The sequence below is a fragment of the Melanerpes formicivorus genome, unplaced genomic scaffold (genome assembly GCF_026170545.1).
Source record: "Melanerpes formicivorus ecotype bairdi unplaced genomic scaffold, bMelFor1.0.p_v2 SCAF_3, whole genome shotgun sequence".
NCBI classification, from domain to species: domain Eukaryota; kingdom Metazoa; phylum Chordata; class Aves; order Piciformes; family Picidae; genus Melanerpes; species Melanerpes formicivorus.
In genome coordinates, this window is record NW_027142355.1 from 4,223,811 (window position 1) to 4,251,199 (window position 27,389).

At 41.6% G+C, this 27,389-nt stretch overlaps 1 protein-coding gene across 11 annotated transcripts in view; it reads right to left on the reverse strand.

Moving 5' to 3' along the window:
* The window catches only part of CADPS2 (calcium dependent secretion activator 2), a 368,843-nt gene that overhangs the window by 163,881 nt on the left and 177,573 nt on the right, over nucleotides 1–27,389 (reverse strand). For all 11 annotated transcript variants that reach the window (XM_068165287.1, XM_068165334.1, XM_068165325.1 and 8 more), the window contains 2 exons: nucleotides 23,149–23,260; nucleotides 8,309–8,448 (listed from right to left, as the gene is read on the reverse strand). In XM_068165287.1, the coding sequence (XP_068021388.1) occupies nucleotides 8,309–8,448; nucleotides 23,149–23,260 (252 nt within the window). The remainder of the gene's footprint in view (nucleotides 1–8,308; nucleotides 8,449–23,148; nucleotides 23,261–27,389) is intronic.

Below are 27,389 nucleotides of genomic sequence, written 5' to 3' on the forward strand. Positions count from 1 at the left end.
TGATCCTGGATGATCTCTGATCATTCATGTGCTTCATTTCACTAACTTATAAAACAGAGAATTATGCTTGTCTTCCACTACAATGAACATCAATAGGTGACAAGTGTCAGAAAAATGAGAGAGGAAAATTACTTATTCTCTAATTCTGCACCTCAGAAGACTGCAAACCAGCACATTTGTCTCACAGATTTCTTTTAGCTCTAAAAGCACAGCAGCAGCAGGGGAAATCTGATACTTCAGTCACATACTGGAACCAGTAGCTATATTGATTGTTTATAAATGCTTTAACAGAAAATCTGGGATACTCAAGTGCCTTTAGAATGTATATTCCAGACACATTCCAGTAGATGGTTGCAAGTAGATGGTTATGATTTGGAAGTGATGAGGACAGAAGAATCCAATTATGATCTAATTAAGAAAAATCTGAAAAATCTGGAAGCAATAACACAAATCAATGGTACAAAAAAGAAAAAGGGGGTCTGTTATAAATGCAATAGTGGTTTGTGATTTGTGTTGCAGAATGCTGTATTTGGGGAGGGTAGTGGCAGTTGGTCTGTTTTGAGAACAGAGGGTAAATGTTCAGATTGTTTTGGCTTCAGACAGGAACCTTATGCCAACTTTCTCATGAGCCATCGAACATTTACCTCAGATAAGTCCTGTGCTGCAGCTGTACTTTTGTGAGAAGATGTGGTTCTTCAAAGAATACAGGAGAAAGACCTCTCCTGCCTCATCTGCGACCCCTATCACAAAGAAGATGCATGATCAAGAAGCCCATGAAGTTGCTAGAACTCATTATCATATCCCTGCCTTCTATTAAGCATAAACAGGCATATGTAGATGGTGTAGCTATATAAAGAAAAGTTAGAATTTGTAAGGTGCTTCTTGGCAGAGACTGGAGGTATCTGTGGGGGGAAGTCTCTGCGGCCCAGCGCGCTGTTTCTCTCTCTTTATTTTTCCCTGCTGCTTGCTCGCTTCTTTTTTAATAAACAACTCTCACAAGAAACTTGGAAATTTTTTTGTGCAGCCCATTTATAACAGCCACAGCAGAAAGCAGACCCGAATTTCTAAGAACAAATTTTGCCTTTCAAATCTTGGAAAAAAATTTGGACAAGAACTATGATGAAATGTTTTCCTTTGGAAGTCAAATAGAGACGCAACACTACTCTGTAATGTTCTCCTGTTAAGCTGCTCAATTTGTAAGAATTTAGGTTTATGTAATTATGTGTTTTCCTTTTGCAGTATGATCATGGAGCATTACTAATCCTTTTAAAGCAAGCCTTTTGAAAAATTCTCAGTATTCCTTTTTTCTTTAGTTCTAGATTGGAAGCAGCAAAATAATACCCTTTAGTAACCACTAGGCTATGCTAACAGACAACTTAAGTGACAAAATCTACTTTTAAGAATAATGCATGTTTTAAATGCACATGGATGTGCAAAGCCACGTTAAAAAATGCCCACACATTCAAAAAGGTACTTACAGTAGCCCACATATCCTGTTGGATTAACCTGTCCTGTCTGTGTTTTCAACTCAAATCTAATTATGAGTTAAAGAAAGCCAAATGAGCACTTCTGAAGCAAACAGCACTTCCCTAACACTGCTGCTCTAACTCAGCAGAAATCAAAAGGATTCTGGTATTTTGTATAGGATAGATCAAATTTTGCTTAATTTTGATAATAGAATCATAGAATCAATAAGGTTAGAAGAGACCTTAAAGATCATGATTTTAGATTCAAGATTGCAACAGCAAAAAAGTCATAGAAATGTTTAAGCCACTGTTCCTTCTGTATAGATGTTAGCTTTACTGCCTTAATAAAGAAGATTGAAAAATCTGTATAGATGTTAGCTTTACTGTCCTAATAAAGAAGATAGAAAAATACTTTGCATGTGCTTTGCATTTTAGACAAGGAAAAGGTCACCATGTTATTATGAGAAGATGACAAATAGATTACAAACCACGAGAAAGGAATCTGAAGTATCACGAATTGCCAATGATGAGAACTGTTCTACAAATCCTCGTTAATGAGTGACATTTGCCTTGCTATTACTCAGAATTTCTAGGTGTGCATGCTTCCTCTGGTAATCTATTGATAGGCTTTAAATAGAGAGGGCTGATTAGATATCCCAAAGGTTGTTTCACAATTTGAGCTGGATGGGGTGCTTGGTGCCATGGTTTAGCTGATTAGATAGTGTTGGATGATAGGTTGGACTCAATGATCTCAAAGGTCTTTTCCAACCTGGCTGATTCTATTCTATTCTATTCTATTCTATTCTATTCTATTCTATTCTATTCTATTCTATTCTATTCTATTCTATTCATGAAAGACTAAAATAATGCCTAAAGTAAGTAATAATAAAGTAATATAATAAAATAATAATGAAATAAGTAATAAGTGCACTGTAACACATGAGTATTCCTTATTCTTTAAGCATGTATCAGAATGCACAGGAGAATCAGAATGTTTCCATGATTAAGTGTTATTATAAAAGTCACATTAGTGGAGTAACATCAGATTAGCTGTTTGAACATGTCAGCATAAACACTAGTGTAAAAGTCATGTAGTTAGCAAGGCTGCCTGAATAGAATAGAATAGAATAGAATAGAATAGAATAGAATAGAATAGAATAGAATAGAATGGACCAGACCAGGTTGGAAGAGACCTTCAAGATCATCGTGTCCAACCCATCATCCAACACCATCTAATCAACTAAACCATGGCACCAAGCACCCCATCAAGTCTCCTAAACACCTCCAATGATGGCAACTCCACCACCTCCCCAGGCAGCCCATTCCAATGCACAATCACTCTCTCTGCGAAGAATTTCCTAGAGAAATTTCTTTTTCACAGAGGTACCAATGAACCACAACTAACATTCATAGTTGTACTGAGTTGTTAAAGATTTTTATTTCTTCCTCTATGAAAGGTTACAATTTATAATGAAAAAAAATTCTCAAGTTTATAATTTGAAACATTATTATTTATTATGACTGTGGAAACCCCAAAAGGCAACATGATCTGCAGGTTCTATGGTCCAGAATATGACTTGTGAAATAATAATCTCAGGTTAAGTAAAAGACAGTTTAATCCATAAAACTGAATATTCTTGAAGCATAAATACGAGACAGGTTTTGAAGTCTTTCAGCATAATCCCCTGTGTCAATATGTAAAGTCAGCCTTAAATAGGAGAAACTTTTATAAAGGAGTAAAACTGCAAACCCACAGCTAGCTCGGGCTTGTAAACTTGCAATTAGCTGAATCAGCAGAAACTGAAATATTGCAGCACAGCTACCTGTGAGGATTTATGGGACACAGCATAAAAAGTCTTGCTGAAATCACAGTAGACAAAATCTATTGCTTTCCCCTCATCTAATCAGCTGGTCACATCATCACAGAAGGCCATCAGATTGGTTAAGAATGATTTCCCCTTCATGAATCCATGCTGGCTATTCCTGATAACCTTCTACACACACTTAGAGATGACCTCCAAAACCACAGAATCACAGAATACATCTGGCCAGAAGAGAACTGAAAGATCATCCAGTCCAAAATGAGCTGTTCCATCACCTTTCCAGGAACAGCTCATTCTTGAAGGTTCCTGAAACTGCCTAGATAATGACTTTTCAGAATGTTAACCATTTCTGACTGCACACATTAACATTTTAAACATTTAACACATTAACAGGATGAGGAGGCTGATGAATTATTCTATAAACAACTGGAAGCTGTCTCAAGATCATCAGATCTTGTCCTTGTGGGTGACTTCAACCTGCCAGATATCTGCTGGGAACTTAATTCAACAGAGAGGAGGCAGTCCAGAAGATTCCTGGAGCGCACGGAGGACAGCTTCCTGATGCAGCTGTTAAGTGAGCCTAGCAGGGGACAGGCTCAGCTTGACCCGCTGTTCTCCAATAGAGAAGGGCTGGTGGGAGATGTGATCGTGGGAGGCTGCCTAGTGTGCAGTGACCATGAGATAGTGAAGTTTTCAATATGCAGGGAGATAGGGAGGAGCACCAACAGAACATTCACCTTGGACTTCTGGAGGGCAAACTTCAGCCTGTTTAAGAAACTAATTTGTAAAGTTCCCTGGGTAGCAGCCCTCATGAACCAAGGGGTTCAGGAGGGTTGGACCTACTTCAAGGAGGAGCTCTTGAAGGCACAGGAACTGGCAGTTCCCACGTGCCGAAAGGCAAGCTGGTGGGGAAGGCGACCGGCCTGGATGAGCAAGCAGCTCCTGGAGGATTGAAGGGGAAAAAAGAGGCTGTATCACCTTTGGAAGGAGGGGAAGGCTTCTTGAGGTATGTTTAAGGAAGCTGTTAGATTATGTAGGAATAAAATTAGGGAGGCAAAGGCCCAGTTGGAACTGAAGCTGGCCACCTCTGTCAAAGACAATAAAAAGCATTTTTACAAATACATTAACACTAAAAAGAAGGGCAGGAAGAACCTCCACTCCTTATTGGACCTGGAGGGGAACACTGTGACTGAAGAGGAGGAAAAGGCTGAGGTCCTGAACACCTTCTTTGCCTCAATTTTTAACAGCAAGGCAGGAGTTCAGGACGAGTGGCCTCCGGAGCTGGGCGATGGGGTTGGGGAGCAGTGTAATGCCCCGGTAATCCATGAGGAATTAGTTCGGGACCTGCTGAGCCACTTGGATACTCACAAGTCCATGGGACCGGATGGGATCCATCCTAGGGTGCTGAGAGAGCTGGCAGATGAGCTGGCCAAGCCGCTCTCCATCATTTTCCTCCAGGCCTGGCTCACAGGTGAGGTCCCAGATGACTGGAAACTGGCCAATGTGGTCCCCATCCACAAGAAGGGTCGGATGGAGGAACCTGGAAACTACAGGCCAGTCAGCCTGACCTCAGTGCCAGGGAAAGTGATGGAGCAGATTATCCTGGCAGCAATAACTGCGCACCTGAAGGATGGCCAAGGGCTCAGGTCCAGCCAACATGGGTTTAGGAGGGGCAGGTCCTGCCTCTCCAACTTGATCTCCTTCTATGATCAGGTGACCCGCCTGGTGGATGTGGGGAGGCCTGTGGATGTGGTCTACCTGGACTTCAGCAAGGCCTGTGACACTGTCCCCCACAGCAAACTGCTGTCTAAGCTGTCAGCTCGTAGCTTGGACCTCAAGACTGTGCTGGGTTAGGAACTGGCACTTGGATTTGTTGAATGCCATCCTGTTGGACTCTGCCCATCTGTCCAGTCAGTTGAGGTCAGCAGAACCCTTCTACCCTCTAACAGATCAAGATCTGCTCCCAACATAGTGTCATCTGCAAATTTGCTGATGACTGACTGAGTCTCCTCATCCAGATCATCAGTGAAGATGTTAAAGAGCACAGAGCCCAGCACTGACTGGCCACCAGCTGGATGTGGCACCATTCACCACCACTCTCTGGGCTCATCCCTCCAGCCAGTTCCTAACCTAATGCAGTGTGCTCCTGTCCAAGCCATATATACCAGCTGAAAAGAAAACTTTGATGTGTTGTTTCTATCTTACTCCATTCATGCTAAGCCTACAACATGTGAAAGTAGTTTACATGAAAGCTTAGAATGAAATATTAGCTGCAATTTTATTCAAGCAGTATAGACTAAATATGAAATATTAAATATTATACTGCTTGTCCATCATTGATCTAAAATAACACAATTTGTGAACACTGAATAGCTTTGGTGTTGCCAGAATAGGGATAGAAATGGTGCAAAGATAGAGTAACTGCTCAGCTTCCAAGAAAGAGAACACCAGGATATATATCATAAACACAGGCTTTTAGTACACATGTATTTATGGTGGAAGAGTCCATACAGTCTACCCTCACTGCCCTAGGTTTTATAGATGACTTTTTAGGTCATAACCATTACAGCTAGTGGCTATAATGAAATGGAAACATTGACTGACCTTCAGTATTTATTTAGAAATGTATTTCTAAGCTGTAGGCACATTGCCTGGAGAAGAGTCACAGCACTGACCCTGAAGTAAAACAAAGTAGCAAACAACTGTGCCAGGAGATTAGGATTCAAAATCAATGTAAGTAACCACCAGCAGCAGATGAAAAGGATTAATGATTGAATTATATTACTGAAAGGAATAGAATATTGGAAGTGTTGGGATAGGTGCATAGGATCACTGATGTAGCTTCATTGTGGAGTATGCAACTGAACCAGGTCATGTGCATGTTAGATGCATCTATAGCATAATATTCATTAGTGGTGTTCAAACCCTCCTAATTCCACAGCTGCCTTTTCGCAAATCACTGAAGAGCACAGGCAGCACCATGCCACCCCTACAGCATTCACTGCTTCAGATGGTTGAATACCTACCAGCAGCAGGACAATAAAACCTGGACTAAATGAAAACTGGACTGAATCTAGACAAGGATGTGCCACAACTACCAGACTATTTCAGAGGTGTTTGGTGAATGCAAATGAATGAGGTGTGGACTGACAAAGACCATCATGCTTTACAACAGACAAACACTTTTCTCTCCTCCCCACATCTTCTCCATGCCAACTTACTTAAGTGAGCCCAGTCTTTGTGCTCTCTCCTGCCACATTATCCCATCCCCTTATTCATGCATTTGTAGCCTTACTTCTAGGTTTTCTCATCTCAGTCCCTGTTTTCAAACACAGTACTTCCATTTCCCCTATTGGCTCTGCAACTGGTTCCCCCTCCCTTTTCTTGCAGTTCCTGGTCATTAGTCACAAGTGCCCAGCCAGAAAGTCTCATTATTACAATCCTGATCATTTGTGTCTAAGTTTTCCAAGACCAAAATGAGAGCTGAGATTGATACCTAGGAAATTTCACCCTGACCAATTAGAGTTTTGACAAAACTTATATACATATTGAATACAGGAAGTTTTGGTAATTGCTTTCTGTATGCAATGAGCAGAATATTAACAGAAGATGAAAAGGGTATCCAAATAGTACAGCCACTTAGTTTGCAGATAACACCAAGCAGAGTGGTGTGGTTGTCAAGCCTGAGGGATGGGATGCCACCCAGAGGGACCTGGACGAGCTTAAGAGGCAAGCCTGTGTAAACCTCAGGAGGTTCAGCAAGGCCAAGTGCGAAGTCCTACACCTGGGTCAGGGCTATCCTTGATATCAGTAGAGGCTGGGGGATGATAGGTAGCATTACAGAGAAAGACTAAGGGGTTGCTGACATTTAGCCCATAGCTGGGGCTAAGCTATAGTAGTTGCTCTATCGCCTGACAATTCCTCCCTGGCAGAGAAGGGGAATTGGGAAAAGGAGACTCACAGGTTGAGATGAAAACAGATTTAATGAAACAGCTAAGCTGGTAGCAATGCCAATACAAGATACAGAGAGAGCTATTGTCAGCACAGCAAGCATGCAGCAGTCACAATATCCAGGAAGGCAATCCTGAGGAGCAAGAGAGGAAGGAGGAGCAGGAAAAGAGTCCAAGAAGGATGCTCGAGCAGGCAGCCCTCCCATCTCCTCAGCAAACTTCATTGTGCTGAGTGTGGTGCTGATGGTATGGGTACACCTGTGAGCCAACGGGAGCCAGATGTCCTGGCTGACTCAGAACTGCTAATGGTCTGCAGCCCATGACTGGGCCTGGGACTGGTCTGGATGACCTTTAAAGTTTCCTTACAACACAAACCACTCTATGTCTCTATGATTCTATGTTTAATAGTTCTCACTCTTTTTAACACTTTCTTTATTTAAATGTACTTCATTCAGCAGAAGTTAAAAGGATGGGAAACAGCCCTGGTAATTGCTTCATAACTATAGGTACAGCCTTGCTTAATACCAGCAATACTACCTGTTTTTGCAGTTGGGATGAGGAATAGGGGTAGCAGTTGGCTCAGGGAGCTGTCATTAATAATCTAATCCATGTAGTTTTGGTTTTAGACAGAAAAAAAATCCTTAAACTGGTATTCATACATCAATTCCTTTCAAGAGAAACACCACAGGGTGGACAGAGAGACTACATTGCAAGTGCTGCCATATTCAGGTATATAATCAATCCTATTTTAATTGAAAAATACATTTCTCCTAAATACCAAGCAACTTTTCCCCAAAGTGCTATAAATTGTAACATTCAAAAATGACACCATATGACACCATGGAGTTCTTAATTTCAGAGGTAGCTCATCATCTGCCTTTACACATCACTGAACATCTGGAATGAATGTTATTCCTAACTATTCAAACTTTGTGTAGAAAATGAGGATATAGCATGAAGCCATATTATAGAAACTAAGGTACACATTTATGATGAATTATAGACTTTATGGTTTTAGCTGCACAGACACAATGAGACCAAATAATACAGAGAGAAAATGAACACTTACCCACAGTGCTTCATGTGAGGTGGTTTATCCATTCTCACTGCCAGTTTAATTTTCAGGTCACTGTCCTGGCTGTTTTTGGGGACTATCATTTTATGCAGATCAGGTGACTTTGGGCTGTTAGATGTTGGATATAACACTACCTGCAAGTCATAAAATAAAAATTTCAATGAGTTGATACAAAAAAACCCAACAAACTGCTTGTTTTCAATAGAAATTTTAAATCCAGGAAGATTCTTGTTGCATCTCCCCCAGTCTGAAAGATGGCTGAAAAAGGTTTCTTCAGTCTAATAAACCAATTGACTCAATCTTATTTAGACAAATTTCAAAAATAGCTCAGAAGGCAAATCACATCCTGGGCTGCATCAAAAGAGTGTCGCCAGCAGATCCAGAGAGTTGATTTTGCTACTTTACTCTGCTCTCATGAGACCTCACCTGGAGTACTGTGTCTGGGTCTGGAGCCCCCAATATAGGAAGGACATGGACCTGATGGAGGAGTAAGGCCAAGAAAATGATCAGGGGGTTGGAGCACCTCTGCTACAAAGACAGGCTGAGGGGGCTGGGGTTGTTCAGCCTGGAGAAGAAGAGGCTCCAGGGAGACCTAATAGCAGCCCTCCAGTACCTGAGTGGGTCCTACAGGAAGGATGGAGGGAGACTGTTTACAAAGTGATAGAACAAGGGACAATGACTTCGAACTAGAGAAGAGCAGATTTAGATTGGATGTTAGGAACAAGTTCTTTACTATGAGGGTGGTGGAACACTGGAACAGGTTGCCCAGGGAGGTGGTTGAGGCCCCATCCCTGGAGTTATTCAAGGTGAGGCTTCATGGGCAGCCTGATCTAGTTCAGGATGTCCCTGCTGACTGCAGGGGAGTTTGGGCTAGATGATCTTCAGAGGTCCTTTCCAATCCAGATCATTCTATGTTCATAGGATTCTTACAAACAGGATATTTCATATTATGAGTTAATAAAATTTCCTCCTCTGTTAATTCATTCTGAATTAAGTTTTAAACAAAAATGATCATGTAAAATTAAACAAGAGCCAGAATTTTTATGTTACTCAGTGCTCTGCTGGAAGCATTCTGTTGAAACAATTTGCTATAGCATTACACTGCCCTTCAAGCAGTGCCATATATACCCTTTTTTACCAACTCTATTATCTGATCATTAGCATTAGTAAGAGCCAATTACAATAAAAATTATATAAACTAGAGATTAATTTCAAGGCATCTTTGCTGCAAATGGAATACAATAAATGCTATATACTAAGTCCAGTTCATTGTGGTCGGTTGAAAATTCCCCCCAACATTAAACTTGCTCAGTTGGAAGCAAATGAAAGCTGCATTTACAAGCAAAACTACAATCTACAATGAAATGCAATGAATATGTACAAAATATCCAGGATATACAATATTTACGTATTTACAATTTATGAACAGCACAGGAACCCTCGTGGCCACAGACCAGGGGAGATGCAACAGCTTCTCCCTCCCTGCCTCCTTCCCTACTGCCCTATACACAAAGGGACAAGAGAAAGGAGAGACACAGAAGTTAATACGAGTCACAGCAAAGCAGAGCAGCCAAGGTCAAGGAGAAGCCAGTTAGCATCTCCCAGCCCAAGGAAGCGAGGAGAGATTGGTTTTGTACAACTAGTTTCAGTTTGTTATCTTTCCAACGGGATTGTTCAGAGCTATCATTATTTTCCTTTTTACATCCAATAGTAATTTATTTTACATTTCTGTTCAAGGTCTGTGGAAAATTTTTAAAGGTATAGCCTAAAACTACCACATTCACATATGATAATGACACAACCTTTTTGCTTAATCTACAGTGGTAGACACATTAAAAAAGTTAATGAAACCAAATATTAAGTATTTAATTTTAAAACCATATACATTTCTGGATAAATTTACTAGCTGTTAAATATTTATTTACCATCCTGAAAGTTTATCCATTTATAGTCAATACAATAAAGTATTACTACTTCAGGAAATCCTTACCCAGTCACACATTTAGCAGTTAAAGGTGGCTGAAACATAATTTTCTTTCATTCTTATAATGAGTACTACTTTTGAATCAATCTAGACTCTAAAATACACTATCTGGGAGACCTTTATAACATTTGGTGAGTTCTGAATTATCATTACCACAAAGCAGTATTTCAAAAGTAACACCACTCTAAAAGGCAGTACTTCTCATTTATTTTATTTCTTGAAAAGTAAAATTAACCATCAAGTTAATTTCTTATCCATCTTTCTTGTGCCTTGTGTCACATATTTTCTTCTGTACTATTGGGAAAGTTAAGACAAGGACTTGAGTATGTATCTCCAAGGAAACATGAATCTAACAGAATCACAGAATCACCAAGGTTGGAAGAGACCTCAAAGATCATCAAGTCCAACCTGTCACCACAGACCTCATGACTACTAAAACATGGCATCAAGTGCCATGTCCAATCCCCTCTTGAACACCTCCAAGGATGGTGACTCCACCACCTTCCATGGGCAGCCCATTCCAATGGCTAACGACTCTCTCTGTGAAGAACTTTCTCCTCACCTCAAGTCTAAACTTCCCCTGAGGCAACTTGAGACTGTGTCCTCTTGTTCTGGTGCTGGTTGCCTGGGAGAAGAGACCAACTCCCTTCAGGTAGTTCTAGATAGCAATAATGTCTCCTCTGAGCCTCCCCTTCTCCAGGCTAAACAACCCCAGCTCCCTCAGCCTCTCCTCACAGGGCTTGTGCTCGAGGCCTCACCCTGGCCTCGTTGCCCTTCTCTGGACACGTTCAAGTGTCTCAATGTCCTGCTTAAACTGAAGGGCCCAGAACTGGACAAGTACTGAATGTGTGGCCTAACCAGTGCTGAGCACAGGGGCACAGATCACTAAGATCTGTGTGGTGGGTTGGAGCTTCCCATTCACATTAACTAAGCACAACTAACTCAGTTGGAAGCAAATGGAAGCTGTATTTACAAGCAAGAAATACACTCTACAATAGAATGCATGAATATGTAAAAAATATGCAGTAGTTACAACATTATACAGATATTTATAATTAGAAAATAGCATGGAAATCCCCCTGTACCTCTTCTGGGTTCCCCAGAGAAGCAAGGAAGCTGCTTCACTGCTCCCCCACCCCGCCCCCCAACCTCCTCCACTCCCCGGCAACAGAAGTAAAGGGGAGTTGAGAGGAAGGAATGGTAGCTCAAAGAAGCAGTGTTAGTGTTCTTATCTGTTCTCAGGGCCAGCCAGAAGCGATTATTGTCTCCCCAGTGAAGTAGCTAAGACCACAGTGATAAAAAAAAAGGAATTGGAATGGAAGTGAAATGTGAAAGATGTTATGGAACAACTGCCTAATGAATCTGTTTAGAATTATCTTTTGTTTTCCTTTTTACACCCAATAGTGAATTATCTACATTTTTTCTACTTTTCTGCTCAAAAACTGCAGCCTAAAACTGCCACAATCTAATAATCTGAAAGATAACATAAGATGAAGGCCTTCAGTTTCACATCTCAGTATTGGCAGAAACACCTTCTTGTGTCCCATTAATATCAGGAGCTCTAGTGAAGCAGAGAAATACGATGCATCACCTTAAACCGAGTGTGCAAAGTTTTAACTTTCCAACTGGAAAAATAACCTCTCAGAACTATTATGTCCTGTACCTTTTAGAGAGATAGGAGAAAAGAAAGTATATTCTGATTTTTATAAATGATTTTTTGCTGGGTTTTTTCCCCTCTAGCAAACACTAGGGGAGCTTATTCCTTCTCTCCCAAGAAACAAGTTGATTTTCATTATGAGTAAAAGTCACCTCTTAAAAAAAAAGTAGTAAAAGCATTAAGAGTATGAAAATACTTGAGTTCCAAAGCACTGAACAGAAAATGATGTTTAGTTTATCTTTATAAATGCAAGATTATATAAACAGAATTATTACTCATTTGTCGCACTTAATCACCTGACATGCACACAGGACTGCAGGTGATGTTATGATTTTTTTCCTTTTCTACAAGGCATCATTCCTGTTGTCCTGTAACAGCTTATTACAGCTCACGTGTTTCAAGTGATATCTTTCTCCTGTCAACCTTTTGAGTTTTCAAGGAACACTGATGAAAATATAAGGAGAAAAGTGTGTAATTAATTAATAACTTCAGAACTGACAATTCCTTCTGAATTTTTAAAGTATTTTGGAGCTTTGTTTTCAAACCTCTCACAATAAATATATTTTGAAGAATACTTAAGTAAGCACTTTCTCATGCTTCCCAGCTTTACACAATGAGAGCTAAAAACTTTGTCTATAATGATAAAAAGTTTGATGACAAAGATATGTACACATGTATAGACAAAGCATTTGACATGCTGTCTTGGTTCAGAGGGGGAGAGACTAATTTCTTTTTAAAACATTCCCATGTTGTGAAATTAAGGCACAAATGAGGCCAAATATCAAAAGTGAGGCTATTTACTAAAGGATAAAGTAAATGGAACAGAGAAAGAGAGAGGGGGAAAGAGAGAAACATATGGAGAAAGAGAGGAGGAGAGCAGGAAAGGAATTATATTATCACCCCACCTCCCCCAAGATGCTTTCTTTGGCTGGAGGAGGTCTGAGGAAGGGTGCTGCAGCTTCAGCTTGGAGGAGAGAATGGAGAGGGAGAGATATCCCAGGGTTCATCCTTGTCGACTTGTGCTGTCCTGCGACAGAGGAGGGGAGGGAGGGATTCCAAAGTCCAAGTCTTTGTCTGAGCAGCCTCCAGCATGTGGTGTCTTCAGTAAAGATGTCATTCCACCATAAGTTCTTTTCTTCTTACAGCAGGCAAAACTTAGGACACGGAAAAAGGCTTCCTGGACTGTGCTCAGGCTGGATGCTCATGGTGATGGTTTTTCTTTCAGTCTTTTTCTCTCCATCTGAGCTGTTAAGGTTCAGTATCTTTTATTCAGTTAATTGCAGCTCCCCCTGGCCCACACCCTGGTGACATTAATGAGTATGTGACTGTCAGGTGTACTATCGGAAGGCACAGCAAACCCATCAGGCAGGTCGCTCACAACAATCTTATCTTTTAATTGGACATTCCCCTCCCTTGGCAGCTGTTGTCTGGGCGAGGAACAAAGGTGATTTTATCTTTGTTGATTCAAATTAAGAGAGACAAGATGTAGTCTCTTACACACAGATTACTAATCTTCACAATAAATTTCATATTCATATTGCCCTTAAGATGAGTGCTAACTGTCATGTACCAGATTGTCAGATGGCACAAAATTTAAGTTTCTGCAAAATCACTGAAACCAAAATGCTGGACAGATGTTCCTTGATGGGAAAGTAAAAATTTGCTAAAATTTGTATTCTTGCTGTTGGGGCGCACTGCAATACAATGTCATTGCCATTGTCCATGGACAAACCTTCTAGGCTATTCTGACTAGTACGTAATCTGGACAGCCACAAATCTGTGGGTCCTGATGGGATGTACCTGTGGGTGCTGAGGGAACTGGCAGAGGTCATTGCCAGACCACTCTCCATCATCTTTGGTAGGTCATGGTGTCTGGGGACTGGAGGAAGGAAAATGTCACACCAATCGTCAAGAAAGGTAAGAGGGAGGACCCAGATAACTATAGACCAGCCAGCCTCACCTCCATCCCTGGAAAGGTGATGGAGCAACTTATCCTTGGCGCTGTCCATAGGCATATCAAGGACAAGAGGGTCATTAGGAATAGTCAACATGGCTTTACCAAAGGGAAGTCATATTTGACCACCTTGATAACCTTTTATGAGAACATAGCCAGGTGGATAGATGATGGTAGAGCTGTGGATGTAGTTTATCTCGATTTCAGTAAGGCATTTGACACTGTCTCCCACAGCATCTTTGCAATTAAACTGAGGCAGTGTGGTCTCAATGATCAGGTCATGAGGTGGATTGAGAACTGGTTGAAGGAAAGAAGTCAGAGAGTTGTGGTCAATGGGATGGAGTCTAGTTGGAGGCCTGTGCCTAGTGGAGTCCCTCAGGGGTCAGTACTGGGACCAGTGCTGTTCAATATATTTGTCGATGACCTGGAAAAGGGAACAGAGTGCACTGTCAGCAAGTGCGCTGTCAACAGAGCGCACTGACAGCCACACCAAGCTGGGTGGAGTGGCTGACACACCAGAGAGTTGTGCTGCCATTCAGTAGGGCTTGGATAGGCTGGAGAGCTGGGCAGGGAGAAATTTGATGAAGTTCAACAAGGGCAAGTGTAGAGTCTTGCATCTGGTAAGGAACAACTCCATGCACCAGGATAGACTGGGGACAGACCTGCTGAAGTGCAGTGAATGTGAAAGGGACCTGGGGTCCAGGTGGATGGAAGGATGACCATGAGCCAGCAATGTGCTCTTGTGGTCAGGAAGGCCATTGCCATTCTCGGGTGGATTAGAAAGGGTGCGACCGGTAGGTCAACAGAGGTTCTCCTCCCCCTCTACTCTGCACTTGTGAGGCCGCACCTGGTATATTGTGTCCAGTTCTGGGCCCCTCAGGTCAAGAAAGACAGGGAGCTGCTTGAAAGAGTCCAGTGCAGAGCCACAAGGATGATTAAGGGAGTGTAACATCTTCTGTACAAGGAGAGACTGAGGGAGCTGGGGCTCTTCAGCTTGGAGAAGAAGAAGCTGAGAGGTGACCTCATCAATGTTTATAAATATGTAAAGGGTGAGTCCTCAGAGGACGGAGCCAGGCCCTTCTTGGTGGTGCCTAATGACAGCACAAGGAGCAATGGGTGGAAGTTGAGGCATAGAAAGTTTCATGCAAATACGAGGAAAATTTTTTTCACTGTGGGGGTGACAGAGCACTGGAACATGCTGCCCAGGGAGTTTGTGAAGTATCCCCCCCGGAGATATTCAAAACTCGCCTGTATGCATTCCTGTGTAATCTGATGTAGGTGTTCCTGCTCTAGCAGGGAGGTTGGACTAGATGATCTTTTGAGGTCCCTTCCAGACTCTGAAATTCTGTGATTCTGTGATTCAGATTTCCTTTCAGCACTGTTTAAGGGATTTTAATCTTCTACATGATGTTCCATAATCTACTTAAAAAAAAATAAAATGGTATCAACTTGTATGTCTTCCCTGAGGGATATAAATCTCATTTACTAGAGCATACATCTATGAATTAATTTTTAAGTTATTTTAATTAATCTTATTTTTTTAATACCTGAGAAGATCACCATTGTTCAGCAGTAGTGCAGTGAACTACAGTTATTTTAAACAAACTAACAGGTAAACTGCCTTAAAAAGTATAATGAGCTATTAATGAGCAGAGTAGCGCACAGCAAACATAGCTGCTGTGCATTGTGTTGCTTCAGCTGATCTAAGGCAAATTAATAGTATTAGAACAGTGTGAGTTGAGGTAATTCATTACATTCAATTGTCTCATGATCATTACAGATACTTGACCATGTAGTCCAATTATATCTAATATTACATTTCCTCAGACAACATCATGACTGAAAAAGCAGTAAGTTCAATTCATGCCTTTATTAATTTGGATGTAAAAGAAGCACAGAAATCGTAAACTTTATAGAGCACACATTTACGGACCTGTGCAAGGTGATGCTCCCAAAACACTTTCTTAATTATGAATGACTGAAAGTATTTATTTCATGGGCTTAAAATATGGACAGTTGAAAGGTACAAAGCTAATATAATTCAATGACTTAACTAACCATCATTTATTGTGATTCAGTTGTGAATTTAAGTCTGCAGCTGGATCACAATAGAAGTTATTTGAAGTACAACTGAGCCAAACAGTTAATCTAACTGAGCAACTATTAACTTTCCTCTACCTTTGGCACAAAATACTTGCTCAAAATACTCTGAAAGCTTGAACAAATCAAACTGGTTATCTGAGAGCAGATAACAAAGTAGAAGGTTCAGAGGCAATAGTGATTGCAGAAACACTTCCTGTCGGTATTCCCATGTTTAGATAGAAACAGTTGTGCTCTTGTCAAAAGAAAATGTAGCCTTCAAAAAGGACCAATGAAGCTCCAAGGCAAGCAGACTGGGAAGCTATAGGCACACTTGAAGAAAAATCAAGAGTTCCCCCATCCCACACCTGCAGCTGAGTTTAGTTTGAACTAACTTGTATATGCCCATCCCAGCTGCCTCCCCCTCCCCATCCTCTACTTCTACCCAAGAACACGATATTTAAGAGCTGAACCCAAGTGCTGGAGTTACCAATTCTTTTGACCCCAAGTATTTGAGATGAGACAGATTTTACAAGTTGGAGTGGTCTAAGACTTGGGCACCAGACCCTGGTAATTGTGATAATGCTGAGCAGGCTATGCTAAGCTTTGGCTCACTGTCACAAGCAAAAAAAAAAAAAACCCAAACTGAAGATCTGCAGCTGCTCCTTAAAGCCCTGGCTCAGAGGCAGATGAATCTTAACAGAAACATCTCACCTTCAATACAGTTCACAACATACAACCTTAAAGAAAATGAAGATGAAGCACATCAGAATTCCCATAACACAGTTTGGGCCATCTTCAAAAAGCAGACCAAACCTTCAACCTGTCCAAAGCCCCAGGGAAATGCCTGGTGTGTAAGGCTGCCTTAGTTTCCCTTATCCTACCCTGCCCCTGTCATCCCAGGTAGCCTCTGCTGCTTCCTGCACCCACCGTCCTTTGTTTCTTCAAACTATATATTGTGCAACAGGAAAGCCAGAAGATTTTATGAGACAAAAGAAATTTCCATGCCTGATATGATCATCAAGAGGAAAAATGGTACCACAAATGATTGGTTTTTGCCATTGACCAAGCCTACATTTTGTCCTTGTAGCTAGGATGAAAAATGTTGGCCTCGACACTTGTGATCTTGCTAAATTGCAAGCAAATCTTGTGTCACATGTCCTTAATCATAAGCAAAATTGCAAGCACTGTTCAGATTAAATATACTCATGGTCATACAAGAAATGTCATGATGAACTGGAGAAATCAAATCCTTTAAATTCTGTGCTCTACCAGAGACTCAGAATTCTAATTCATTTTGTCATTATTAAAACCTGGAAACCAGCAAGTGTCTGACATACAAAATCATATGTTCCTTCAATTGCATTTGTTGAAGCTTTCATCATACAACAAGAATAATTCATTCTGTCCAAAGATTTTTCTTGCATGTTTTGAAACGTAGTGATTTGAAAAGATGCCAGTGAAAGCAGAGAGGACAGGCAAATTTTATATTATGAAATAAGCATCCATTATTATTTGGCACATACACATTCATGCTGCTGGTCATCGTCTGAGGAAAGATCATAGGAAAATTTCCTGGCCTAAATGCACTCTGTTTTACTGATTTGGAAATAGTATTATAGACCCAAAAGTATTGAAGCTGGTTTAGGATAGAAAAAGGAGGTAGACATGCTTAAATCACAGAATCACAATCACCAAGGTTGGGAGAGACCTCAAAGATCATCAAGTCCAACCTGTCACCACAGACCTCATGGCTAAGCCATGGCACCAAGAGCCACATTCAATCCACCTCTAGGGATGGTGACTCCACCACCTCCCTGGGCAGCACATTCCAATGACTAACAACTCTCTCTATGAAGAGCTTTCTCCTCACCTCAAGCCTAAACTTCCCCTGGTGCAGCTTGAGACTGTGTCCTCTTGTTCTGGTGCTGGTTGCCTGGGATTAGAGACCACCCCCACCTGGCTACACCCTCCCTTCAGGTAGTTGTAGGCAGCAATAATGTCTCCTCTGAGCCTCCTCTTCTCCAGGCTAAACAATCCCAGCTCCCTCAGCCTCTCCTCTCCTTGAGCTTGAGGCCTCTCCCCAGCCTTGTTGCCCTTCTCTGGACACGTTCAAGTGTCTCAATGTCCTTCTTAAACTGAGGGGCCCAGAACTGGACACAGTACTCAAAGTAAGGAGATGACAAAGAAGATCACTCATTTGAAAGCAATTCCCTTAGAAAAGTTCTCAACTATTGAACCCTTTAAAAATGAGGTCATAAGAGCCTGATCACCAAGTGAGCTTCTAAATATTTTACATGAGCTCCACTGTCTCACCTACCATGATCTCTTGCTTTTCAGGTATGATTATATTACAGCTGAAATACCAAGACAAGGCTGGTGGTTAAAAAGAAACAAAAAAACACTCAGAAAAACTGAGCAAGAGCACAGTGTCAGAGCTTTGTAAAATAGTGTTGCTGACAAAAAACCAGGAAGACTTAGATTTTGTGCAATTGACGCACCTCTGCTGATCCTGTCAGCTGAACATTCTCCTTAACATATCTCAGCAAATGACAAAAGTAGCTTTTAAGTCCTTCCTAAAGAGCCTGTTCCCCAAATCTAAAAGAGAGCATGCCTGTATGAAGAACATCTCAAGAATTTCTGATAAGAGGCATTCTCAGAGAAGCTACCTAGAAAATCCCTGTTAGGTGGGAACAATAGCACTCAACCAGACACAGCATCTTGCCACAAGAGCAAAATGAGGACTGGAAGCAATCTTACAATTTTCCAAATTTAAAAAATAGAGAGAAAAAAAATCATACCTCAGTCATTCCAAAATGTGATGGAGAAAACACATTCCCCAGGTTTTAAATTAACTTACTCACAGTATGAAATTGTCTCTGCTTAGTGGTCTCTTCAAATGCAGCACTGAAGATAAACAACATGCCCAGTGCACTTGGCATTCAAGAATTAGGCAATCATGTGGGTATGGCTTACCCAGCCAGCACAGCTGTTTTATAATGTCTCTAACTCAAATACAGAGTAACAGCACCAAAGAAAAAAACAACCATAAGTGCACAGTAATTATTGCTGGCTGCAGCTGACTGTGACAAGCAGGTTGTGGGACAATAGCTACCTTATAATTGAATAGTCAGAGCAACAAGGCTGAAATATTCTTACACTCAAAAAGTATATCAGCAATCAAACACTACCTGCTGTTCTCACAAACACTACCTGCTGTTCTCACACTGTATTCATGTGTGCTAAGCAAGCACAGCGGTTTTCACTTTGAATTACTGGTTTTGAACATCTTTGTATACAAATGAATAGAATAGAATAGAATAGAATAGAATAGAATAGAATAGAATAGAATAGAATAGAATAGAATAGAATAGAATAGAATAGAATAGACCAGACCAGGTTGGAAGAGACCTTTAAGATCATTGCATCCAACCTATCATCCAACACCACCTAATCAACTAAACCACGCAACCAAGCACCCCATCAATTCTCCTCCTGAACACCACCAGTGATGGTGACTCCACCACCTCCCCAGGCAGCCCATTCCAATGGGCAATCACTCTCTCTGTGTAGAACTTCTTCCTAACCTCCAGCCTAAAAGTACTGAACAATGAAAAGTGGTGTCAGATCCTAAAGTTTCAGAAACCACCAGGCTGATTTTTCAGAATTACTGACTCCAAACTCTGAAGGCTTCTTCACATTTACTCAGTTGTGGCATGTACAAATGCAGACATCAATTCTGCCTTCTGTATACAGATACAAAAATTACTGAAGCAACCAAACTAGTGTCAGTCACATAAAACCTGTGCCACACATTTCAAAGATACTTGAATAAAGAAAGTTCTTAACATTTCCTCATTAGAAGAAACTTAAGCTTCAAAGATGCAGCCTGCCTCACTTTCTAGAAGCTAAATTCAGTTCACTGCATGTACAAGTCTACACCACCATAGGCACAGACCATGGCTTCAGAAGCTCGTGTTCTGCAGAACCCAAACCCAAATAACCTCATTCCTCCTCCTATGCAGAATGCGTCCATATTTTCTTTCAGTAGCAAACAGTTTGCCCAAGTGTCTCTTTGAGTAGAGGAGAGAATAAAGCTTAAGATTTGTTGTTTTTTTTCTTGAAAACACTTTAAATGGTCAGCAGAGATTCAAAAGAATATATATTGGCATTCACAGTTGGATGTATTTAGGGTTTGCTTTGAGAAAGAGAGCAATGTCAGACAAGCTACACAGCAAGCACTACTTCCTGTCAATTAAGCACTTCTTAAATGTCATGAAGGGAGATGTTAAGTACAGACTTCTGTACCCAAACGCTTCTGTTGTTTGGTGCTCACCTGATGGCTTCGGCAGCAGAGGCTGAGGAGCTCCCAGCCTCAGCTTCCCAACAGGGATTATGTTAAGTTCTAAGTATGGTCTGTCCTTTCTACTGAAAGCATGAGGCTGCATCCTTCTTGCTCCATCATGAGTTAGTTACATGTGGAAATCAGCAATGTGTCCTCCTGAAACTGAGGAGCTGTAGTGCTATCATACAGAGATCAAGGCCCACATCTTAAGTTTTAAGTGGGAGTGACTGCCGTGTACTGATGGGGTCAATGAAAAGGCCGCCTTCTCTGCAGCACCAGGGAAACCTTTCCTGGCTCCACTTACAAATCTTGGATCTCTTTTCACAGAAAGCTGATCTCTTGGTGGCAGAATAAATCCTTTGGTTTCTGATGGAAGTTCAAAATTCAAATCATGTAGCTTGATGCTGACTCCTAATTTCTAATTATAGATTAAACAAAACAAAACCTTCACAATAACTGCAGGGTATGGAAAATCCAAACTTCAACAATGTAGAAAAGTGGTATCAGGTCACAGCACATGCTTTCAAGAAAGTATTTGGCAGATGAGACTTAATGTCCACAGCAAGACTACCTCGTAAGGCACAGGATTGAGTTGAATATTCAAGTACAGAAAAACTTCCAGCAGAGTATCTTCACACCTTTTCAGAGCATAACAAGCCCAGCTGAATCAGCTGCACACCTGCCAGTCACTGCAGTGTACTGACCAGGCATAAAGTTGCCAAACTTTATTAGAATCAAACTTATCCAGAGGGATCCTGCATCCTGGTGCCATAGTCTAGTAGTCATGAGGTCTTAGGTGACAGGTTGGACTTGATGATCTTTGAGGTCTTTTCCAACCTTATTGATTCTATGATTTTTTCAAAGGTTACCTGAATTTAAATCTCAAAGCTGAAAATGAAGACACTGACAACAAAACAAGGCTTTGAAAGCCATGACTGTACACAATACCCTAAAATTGTTTTGTAAAAATTCTGACAAATGTTCTTCCAATCTCCCCTGAAGCTAGCAACCACTATTCTCAAATACTGTGATTAAACCAGATAGGTAAACTGGCAGATCCTCCCTTCTCCCAAACTAAGCATCCACCACCACCGGCTTGAAGATCTGGGAAGGACAGATGCCCAAACATGCTGATGCACAGCCAGCATGACCTTTTTCTTGCTCTTTTCCACTGCTAAGGATCATGCACTGCATAAGATCATTGTGAGAGGTTTACCTTTTACTGACTTTACAGAAGGTATTTTTTTTCGGGCAAGGATAGAGGCTGGACATTTTTGGTAAACCAGGAATGGATTACAAAATGTAAAGTTAGTATCCAAGCGACCCTCAGGTACACCTTGCTTCAACTAATCTCAGTACAAGCTTTAACACATGGGGAAAAAAAGGTGATGATCTCTGCTCTTTGTGACAAAGGGGAAATAAACAGCAAAAATTGATGATTTTAATAGCCTAATACTGGTACAGACTGTACAAACTAAGAGCTCCCGATAGGAGCATGCAGACTCTCTGCCAGGCAAGTAAGAATCAGCAATAGAAACAGAAGATTCTTCCTTCTTCCCTCAATTTTTATATATCTTGCTTTGTGTGTGGGACAGCTGGGTCAGACTCTATCCCACAACAGGCCAGTGAGCTCAGCCCTAGCTGAGCTGTTTCTGTTTTCTTACTCTCCCCTCAACACTCTCAACCCAGAAAGAAGAGTTATGACATTCTTTAAACTGGTTTGGCCAGCTGACAAATACAGATGTAGGAGAAGGTAGATAAGAGTGGGAATAGAGAGGAGGCAGGGGAAAAAAAATAACAAACACAAATAAACTTTCTAGGGCCACCAGGATACAGGTAAAGTAAAAACTATATTCAGCATTTAGCATTTGAAATGCTTCCATTATTTGAAGTGATTTAAAAATCTTTTAACTTCCTGTCTTAGAAACTCAGGCAGGAGGCTGCATGATAAGATAGCACAACAAGGTTGTAGAGTAAGATGATTCTGCTAACATTTGTAATTCAGTTGATGTTGCTTTTCTTTTCTGATTCCTTGTCAATAACTATGCTGGCTGCTGTGTGCGAAGGCCACATGTAATTCCTTCTCCACTGCCCTGCACTTTCTCATTGACTTTCCTTCTGGTTCTTTGAGAAGACTGAGCAAGCACAGACAGAAACTTCTCTGCATTTAACAGCACTGTGCAGTTATTTTCAATGTCTTTTTTCATTGTTTTGAATCCAAATATTGCTGACTGCTCTGCTCTGTACCTCTGTGGCTCCTCTATATCTGCCACAATGCCTGCTTGGCTCCTGTCAGTGTGTCAACTCCACTAGAAACCTTTGCCACATCTAACTCACTTTCACACTGGAAGCCGCTTAGAAGGGAACACAATCCTGACCTCATAAAGTGATACAGTGTGTGGGAGAATCTGTCTTTCTGCAGCTGTCTGCAGTTGGAGGACATAAAGTGGGGAAAAGCCCTGCTCTTCCCAACAACATGAGGTTGCCCAAGAGTGAAACAGCCACATCTCTGCAGAACTTTATGTGGCACATGTAAGAAGGGAGAATTTCAACAGAAATTGTGGGGGAGGGGATGACATTTGTAGACTCTCCTCTTTCTACCCTCTAGACCCTGATTTTTGCCTAAGAAGGATAAATGATCCTGTGAGGATAAGGAAACTTTGAAAAGGGAAGAAAGAATCATGGCGTTTAAGTACCCGCAGCAAAGCAAGTGCTGCACCAAATATCTAATACCATTTTATGGCGCATTTTATCAATTCATGCATCTCTAAGCATTATTTCTCACATACTGTTTGTTTTGACATATAATACTCACTCTTCCCAGTTCTTTATCTTCAAGTGCCAGCACCCCAGTGCTTTCTGTGAAGAGTTTTACTTTGACAACAGGCCGAGGGTGAGTAGTGGTGAAATCCCCTTGAGTTCCCCATCTGCAAGAAATAAAAGAAGAGAACTTAACTGGGGTTCAGTACAGGCCTGAGAGTGACAGGACAGCAATATTTTGTACAGAATATTCATTATTAACCTAATTTCCAAACTTCTGTGGGGAGAGGGCAAGACAGAGACAGAAGGTGCATTTTTGATCTGGGCTGAATCGATTTGCAAATCTTAATGTTCGTGGTGGAAGCATTAAGTGGTATGCTGCATATTTGAAAGCACACCATTATGTTGTATGTATGCTACTAATGCTCCAGGCATTCTGATTGTGCCATGAATATAATGAGTTGTTTATTAAGGGTGACCCAAGACAAGGGAGACAGGCTGAGGTGTACCTAAGCTGGTCATCAAATATACTTCATTGTTATGAAATCAAATTTGTGCTCAAGATCTGTCAGCTTTAAACTTTCCTCCCCCCCCCAGCTATTTGTTTTATGACATTTACTCAGATTCCATTCAGCAATGGAATAATATATTTATTTTTCCTGTTGGCAAATACTACTTCATTTTAACCAAATTCCACTGAAATGGGTATCACATTTTCAGCTTCTGTATCTGAGAGGATACAAGCAGATGTCAGATTTTCAGTGTAGAAATAATCTTGAAATTACCTATAATGTAATTTCAAGCAGTAACTCTGGAGAAGCTACAGACTCGGCGTCATCTGTGACTAAACAGTGCAATAATGCTGCGACAGTGTAGGCTGCGCCTTTAAGCTAGGAGCTACAGTTAGTGTAAAGAGGAAAACAAGAGTGCGATAATTGCAAATATACTCTTCAAAGCCACTAAATAGGAATTTACTGAATCCTGTGTTATTTCCACTGTAAAATTCTGTCAACTTTCTCCATAATTTTGCCTATTTATTCCATAACTACACGTTTCTTCAAGGAGCTATTAGTTGTTATGGTGAAAAAGAGGTGTGGAGCATACCTAATCAAATCAATATCCAAACAGTAACTACCACAATGCTAATCTTGATCACCATTATTGTAATTAATTATTTCAATTTATAAGTTTTTATGTGCTAATATGATTGAATCCACTCAGTTTCTCAACAATTTGACTTTTTTTTTTTTTTTATCAAACCCCATTTGTTTTCTGTTAAATACATTTCTTTAATACCTCTTGAAAGGCTAATCTTCCCACTTCTCACACCTCCTTGCTCTCACTGGAGTTGCCACACTGTTAACACTTCCTTTGAATTTAAAAGCTGAGCTGTTAGGTGTAGGCCCGACAAATCTATACTTTTCTTTTAAGGTTGGGGTTGTACCCTGATATTTTCCTGGACAAAACACAGTACTGCTCAGAAATGTCTTTCTGATTAAATGTCAACCACCACGCAAAGAACTATTCATATTATTTGTAAGACTGAATAACATTTTAGTTAATTGAACAACATTTTGACTGTTTTTAAGTAAGAAATGACCACGTGGCCTCCAGCACTTGAGCACTGACTAAAGAAAAGTTACTTTTCCTTATCACAGAATCACAGAATCCCCACGGTTGCAAGAGACCGCAAAGATCATCAAGTCCAACCTGTCACCACAGACCCCATGACTAAACCATGGCACCAAGCGCCACGTCCAGTCCACTCTTGAACAGCTCCAGGGATGGTGACTCCACCACCTCCCTGGGCAGCCCGTTTGTAGCAGTTTGGGCTGGGTGCCCCCTGCTATGTGGTGTGCTTCCTGGGTCCAGAGGTCCAGCCCAGTGGGCGGACACAGGAAATTAGGTATCTCCTACCATAATTTTCTGCACCACTATAAGATCCAGAGCGGGTTCTGGCACTTCCTCTTTCTTCCTCCTCCATCACCTGGTAACTGGGGGAGATGTCTCCCAGCCTGGGCCTGGCTAGGTCCAAGGCCACAGGGGGATGGGTGGATGGGCAGTCTCAGATCTGGCCAGCTGAGACTAGCCTAGCAGTTGGGGGGGGGGGGGGGGGGGGGGAGGGGGGCGGGGGAGGAAGGGGGTGAAAGAAGGAAGAAGGAGCCCTGGGGGTCTAGGGTGGACCCTCAGGTGGGGATGGGATGTTTCTGAGTCTGCTTTGGGATCTCTTTTCTCTCTGTAAACATTCATCACTTTCCATTTAAACTTTCCATCACTTTTGCAATCTGTTTGTCTGAGTTGTTATTTTGCCCATGGTGGGGAGGGGGTCAGCCTCAACCTATCACACCATTCCAACAGCATTAACAGTGAAATACTTTCTGCAATAAAATAAATCCCACAGCTGACTTTTACTTAGAGGAGCAGGTGAACCTGTAGGTTTTAAATTGGTTTTCAGTGTAAACAGAAGGAAATCATAGGTGGCATTTTGATCTCATTTGAGTCAAAGCATATTGCAGATGATTTATTTCAAGACTGCTCTGCTATGGAGATACTGAATTGTGGAAGGAAGAGTGAGAAGGCAGAATAGGTGAATTAATTCACCTAATTTCTGAAACTGCTATTTATAAAAAGTATATCTTTAATAGTTCTTAACATGATTTATTCCAAGATATTCATAATGACCTGGATGAAGAAACAACATGTATCCTCAGCAGGTTTGCTGGCGACACAAAACTGAAGAGAGTGGCTGATATGCCAGAAAGCTGTGCCAACATTCAGCAAGATCTGAACAGGCTGGAGAGCTGTGCACAGAGTAATCCAATGAAGCTGGTGAGAGGCCTTTAGCACAAGCCCTATGAGGAGAGGCTGAAGGAGCTGGGATTGTTTAGCCTGGAGAAGAGGAGGCTCAGGGGAGACCTTATTGCTCTCTACAACTCCCTGAAGGGTGGTTGTAGCCAGGTGGGGGCTGGTCTCTTCTCCCAGGCAACCAGCACCAGAACAAGAGTTCACAGTCTCAAGATGCACCAGGGGAAGCATAGGCTTGAGGAGAGGAGAAAGTTCTTCACAGAGAGAGTTGTTAGCTGTTGGAATGGGCTGCCCAGGGAGGTGGTGGACTCACCCTCCCTTGAGGTGTTCAAGAGGGGATTGGACATGGCACTTCATCATGAAGTCTTGGGTGACAGGTTGGACTTGATGATCTTTGAGGTCTCTTCCAACCTTACTGATTCTATGATAAGTTCAACAATGGCAAGTGTAGAGTCCTGTGCCTACAGAGGAATAACCCCATGCACCAGTACAGGTTAGGAGGTGACATTCTGGAAAGCAGCTCTGTGAAAAAGAACCTGGAAGTGTTGGTGGACAACAAGTTCTCCACGACACAGAAATGTGCCCTCATGGCTAAGATCAGTGGTATCTTGGGGTGCGTTAAGACTGTGGCCAACACACCAAGGGAGGTTCTCTCCCACCTCTACTCCATCCTCGTGATGCCACATCTGGAGTACAGGTTCCAACTCTGGGCTCCCCCATTCAAGAGAGGCAAGAAATTACTGGATAGAGTCCAGTGGAGAGCTATGAAGGTGAATTGGAGCACCACTCTGATAAGGAAAGGCTGAAAGACCTGTGGTTGTTTAGCTGGGAGAATTAGAATAAACCAGGTTGGAAGAGACCGTCAAGATCACCAAGTCCAACCTATTATCCAACACCACCTAATCAACTAAACCATGCAACCAAGCACCCCATCAAGTCTCCTCTTCAACACCTCCAATGATGGTGACTCCACCACCTCCCCAGGCAGCACATTCCAATGGGCAATCACTCTCTCTGTGTAGAACTTCTTCCTAACATCCAGCCTAAACCTCCCCTGGCACAGCTTGAGACTGTGTCCTCTTGTTCTGGTGCTGGTTGCCTGGGAGAAAAGACCAACCTCCGCCTGTCTACAGCCTCCCTTCAGGTAGTTGTAGAGAGCAATAAGGTCTCCCCTGAGCCTCCTCTTCTCCAGGCTAAGCAACCCCAGCTCCCCAGAAGACAAGACTGACAGATGATCTTATCAATGCTCAGAAATATCTAAAGGGCAGATGTCAAAAGGATGGGGCCAGACTCTTTTCAGTGGTGCCCAGAGATAGCACAAGGGGCAATGGGCACAAACTGGAACACAGGAAATTCCACCTAAACATGAGACAGAACTTCTTGACTTTGACAGCACTGGAACAGTTTTGTCAAAGCAGGTCTGGTTCTCATGCAGTATTTATACTGTAAAATAATTCCCACTACTGCCTGTTCTTCTGTTTTAAAATCTTG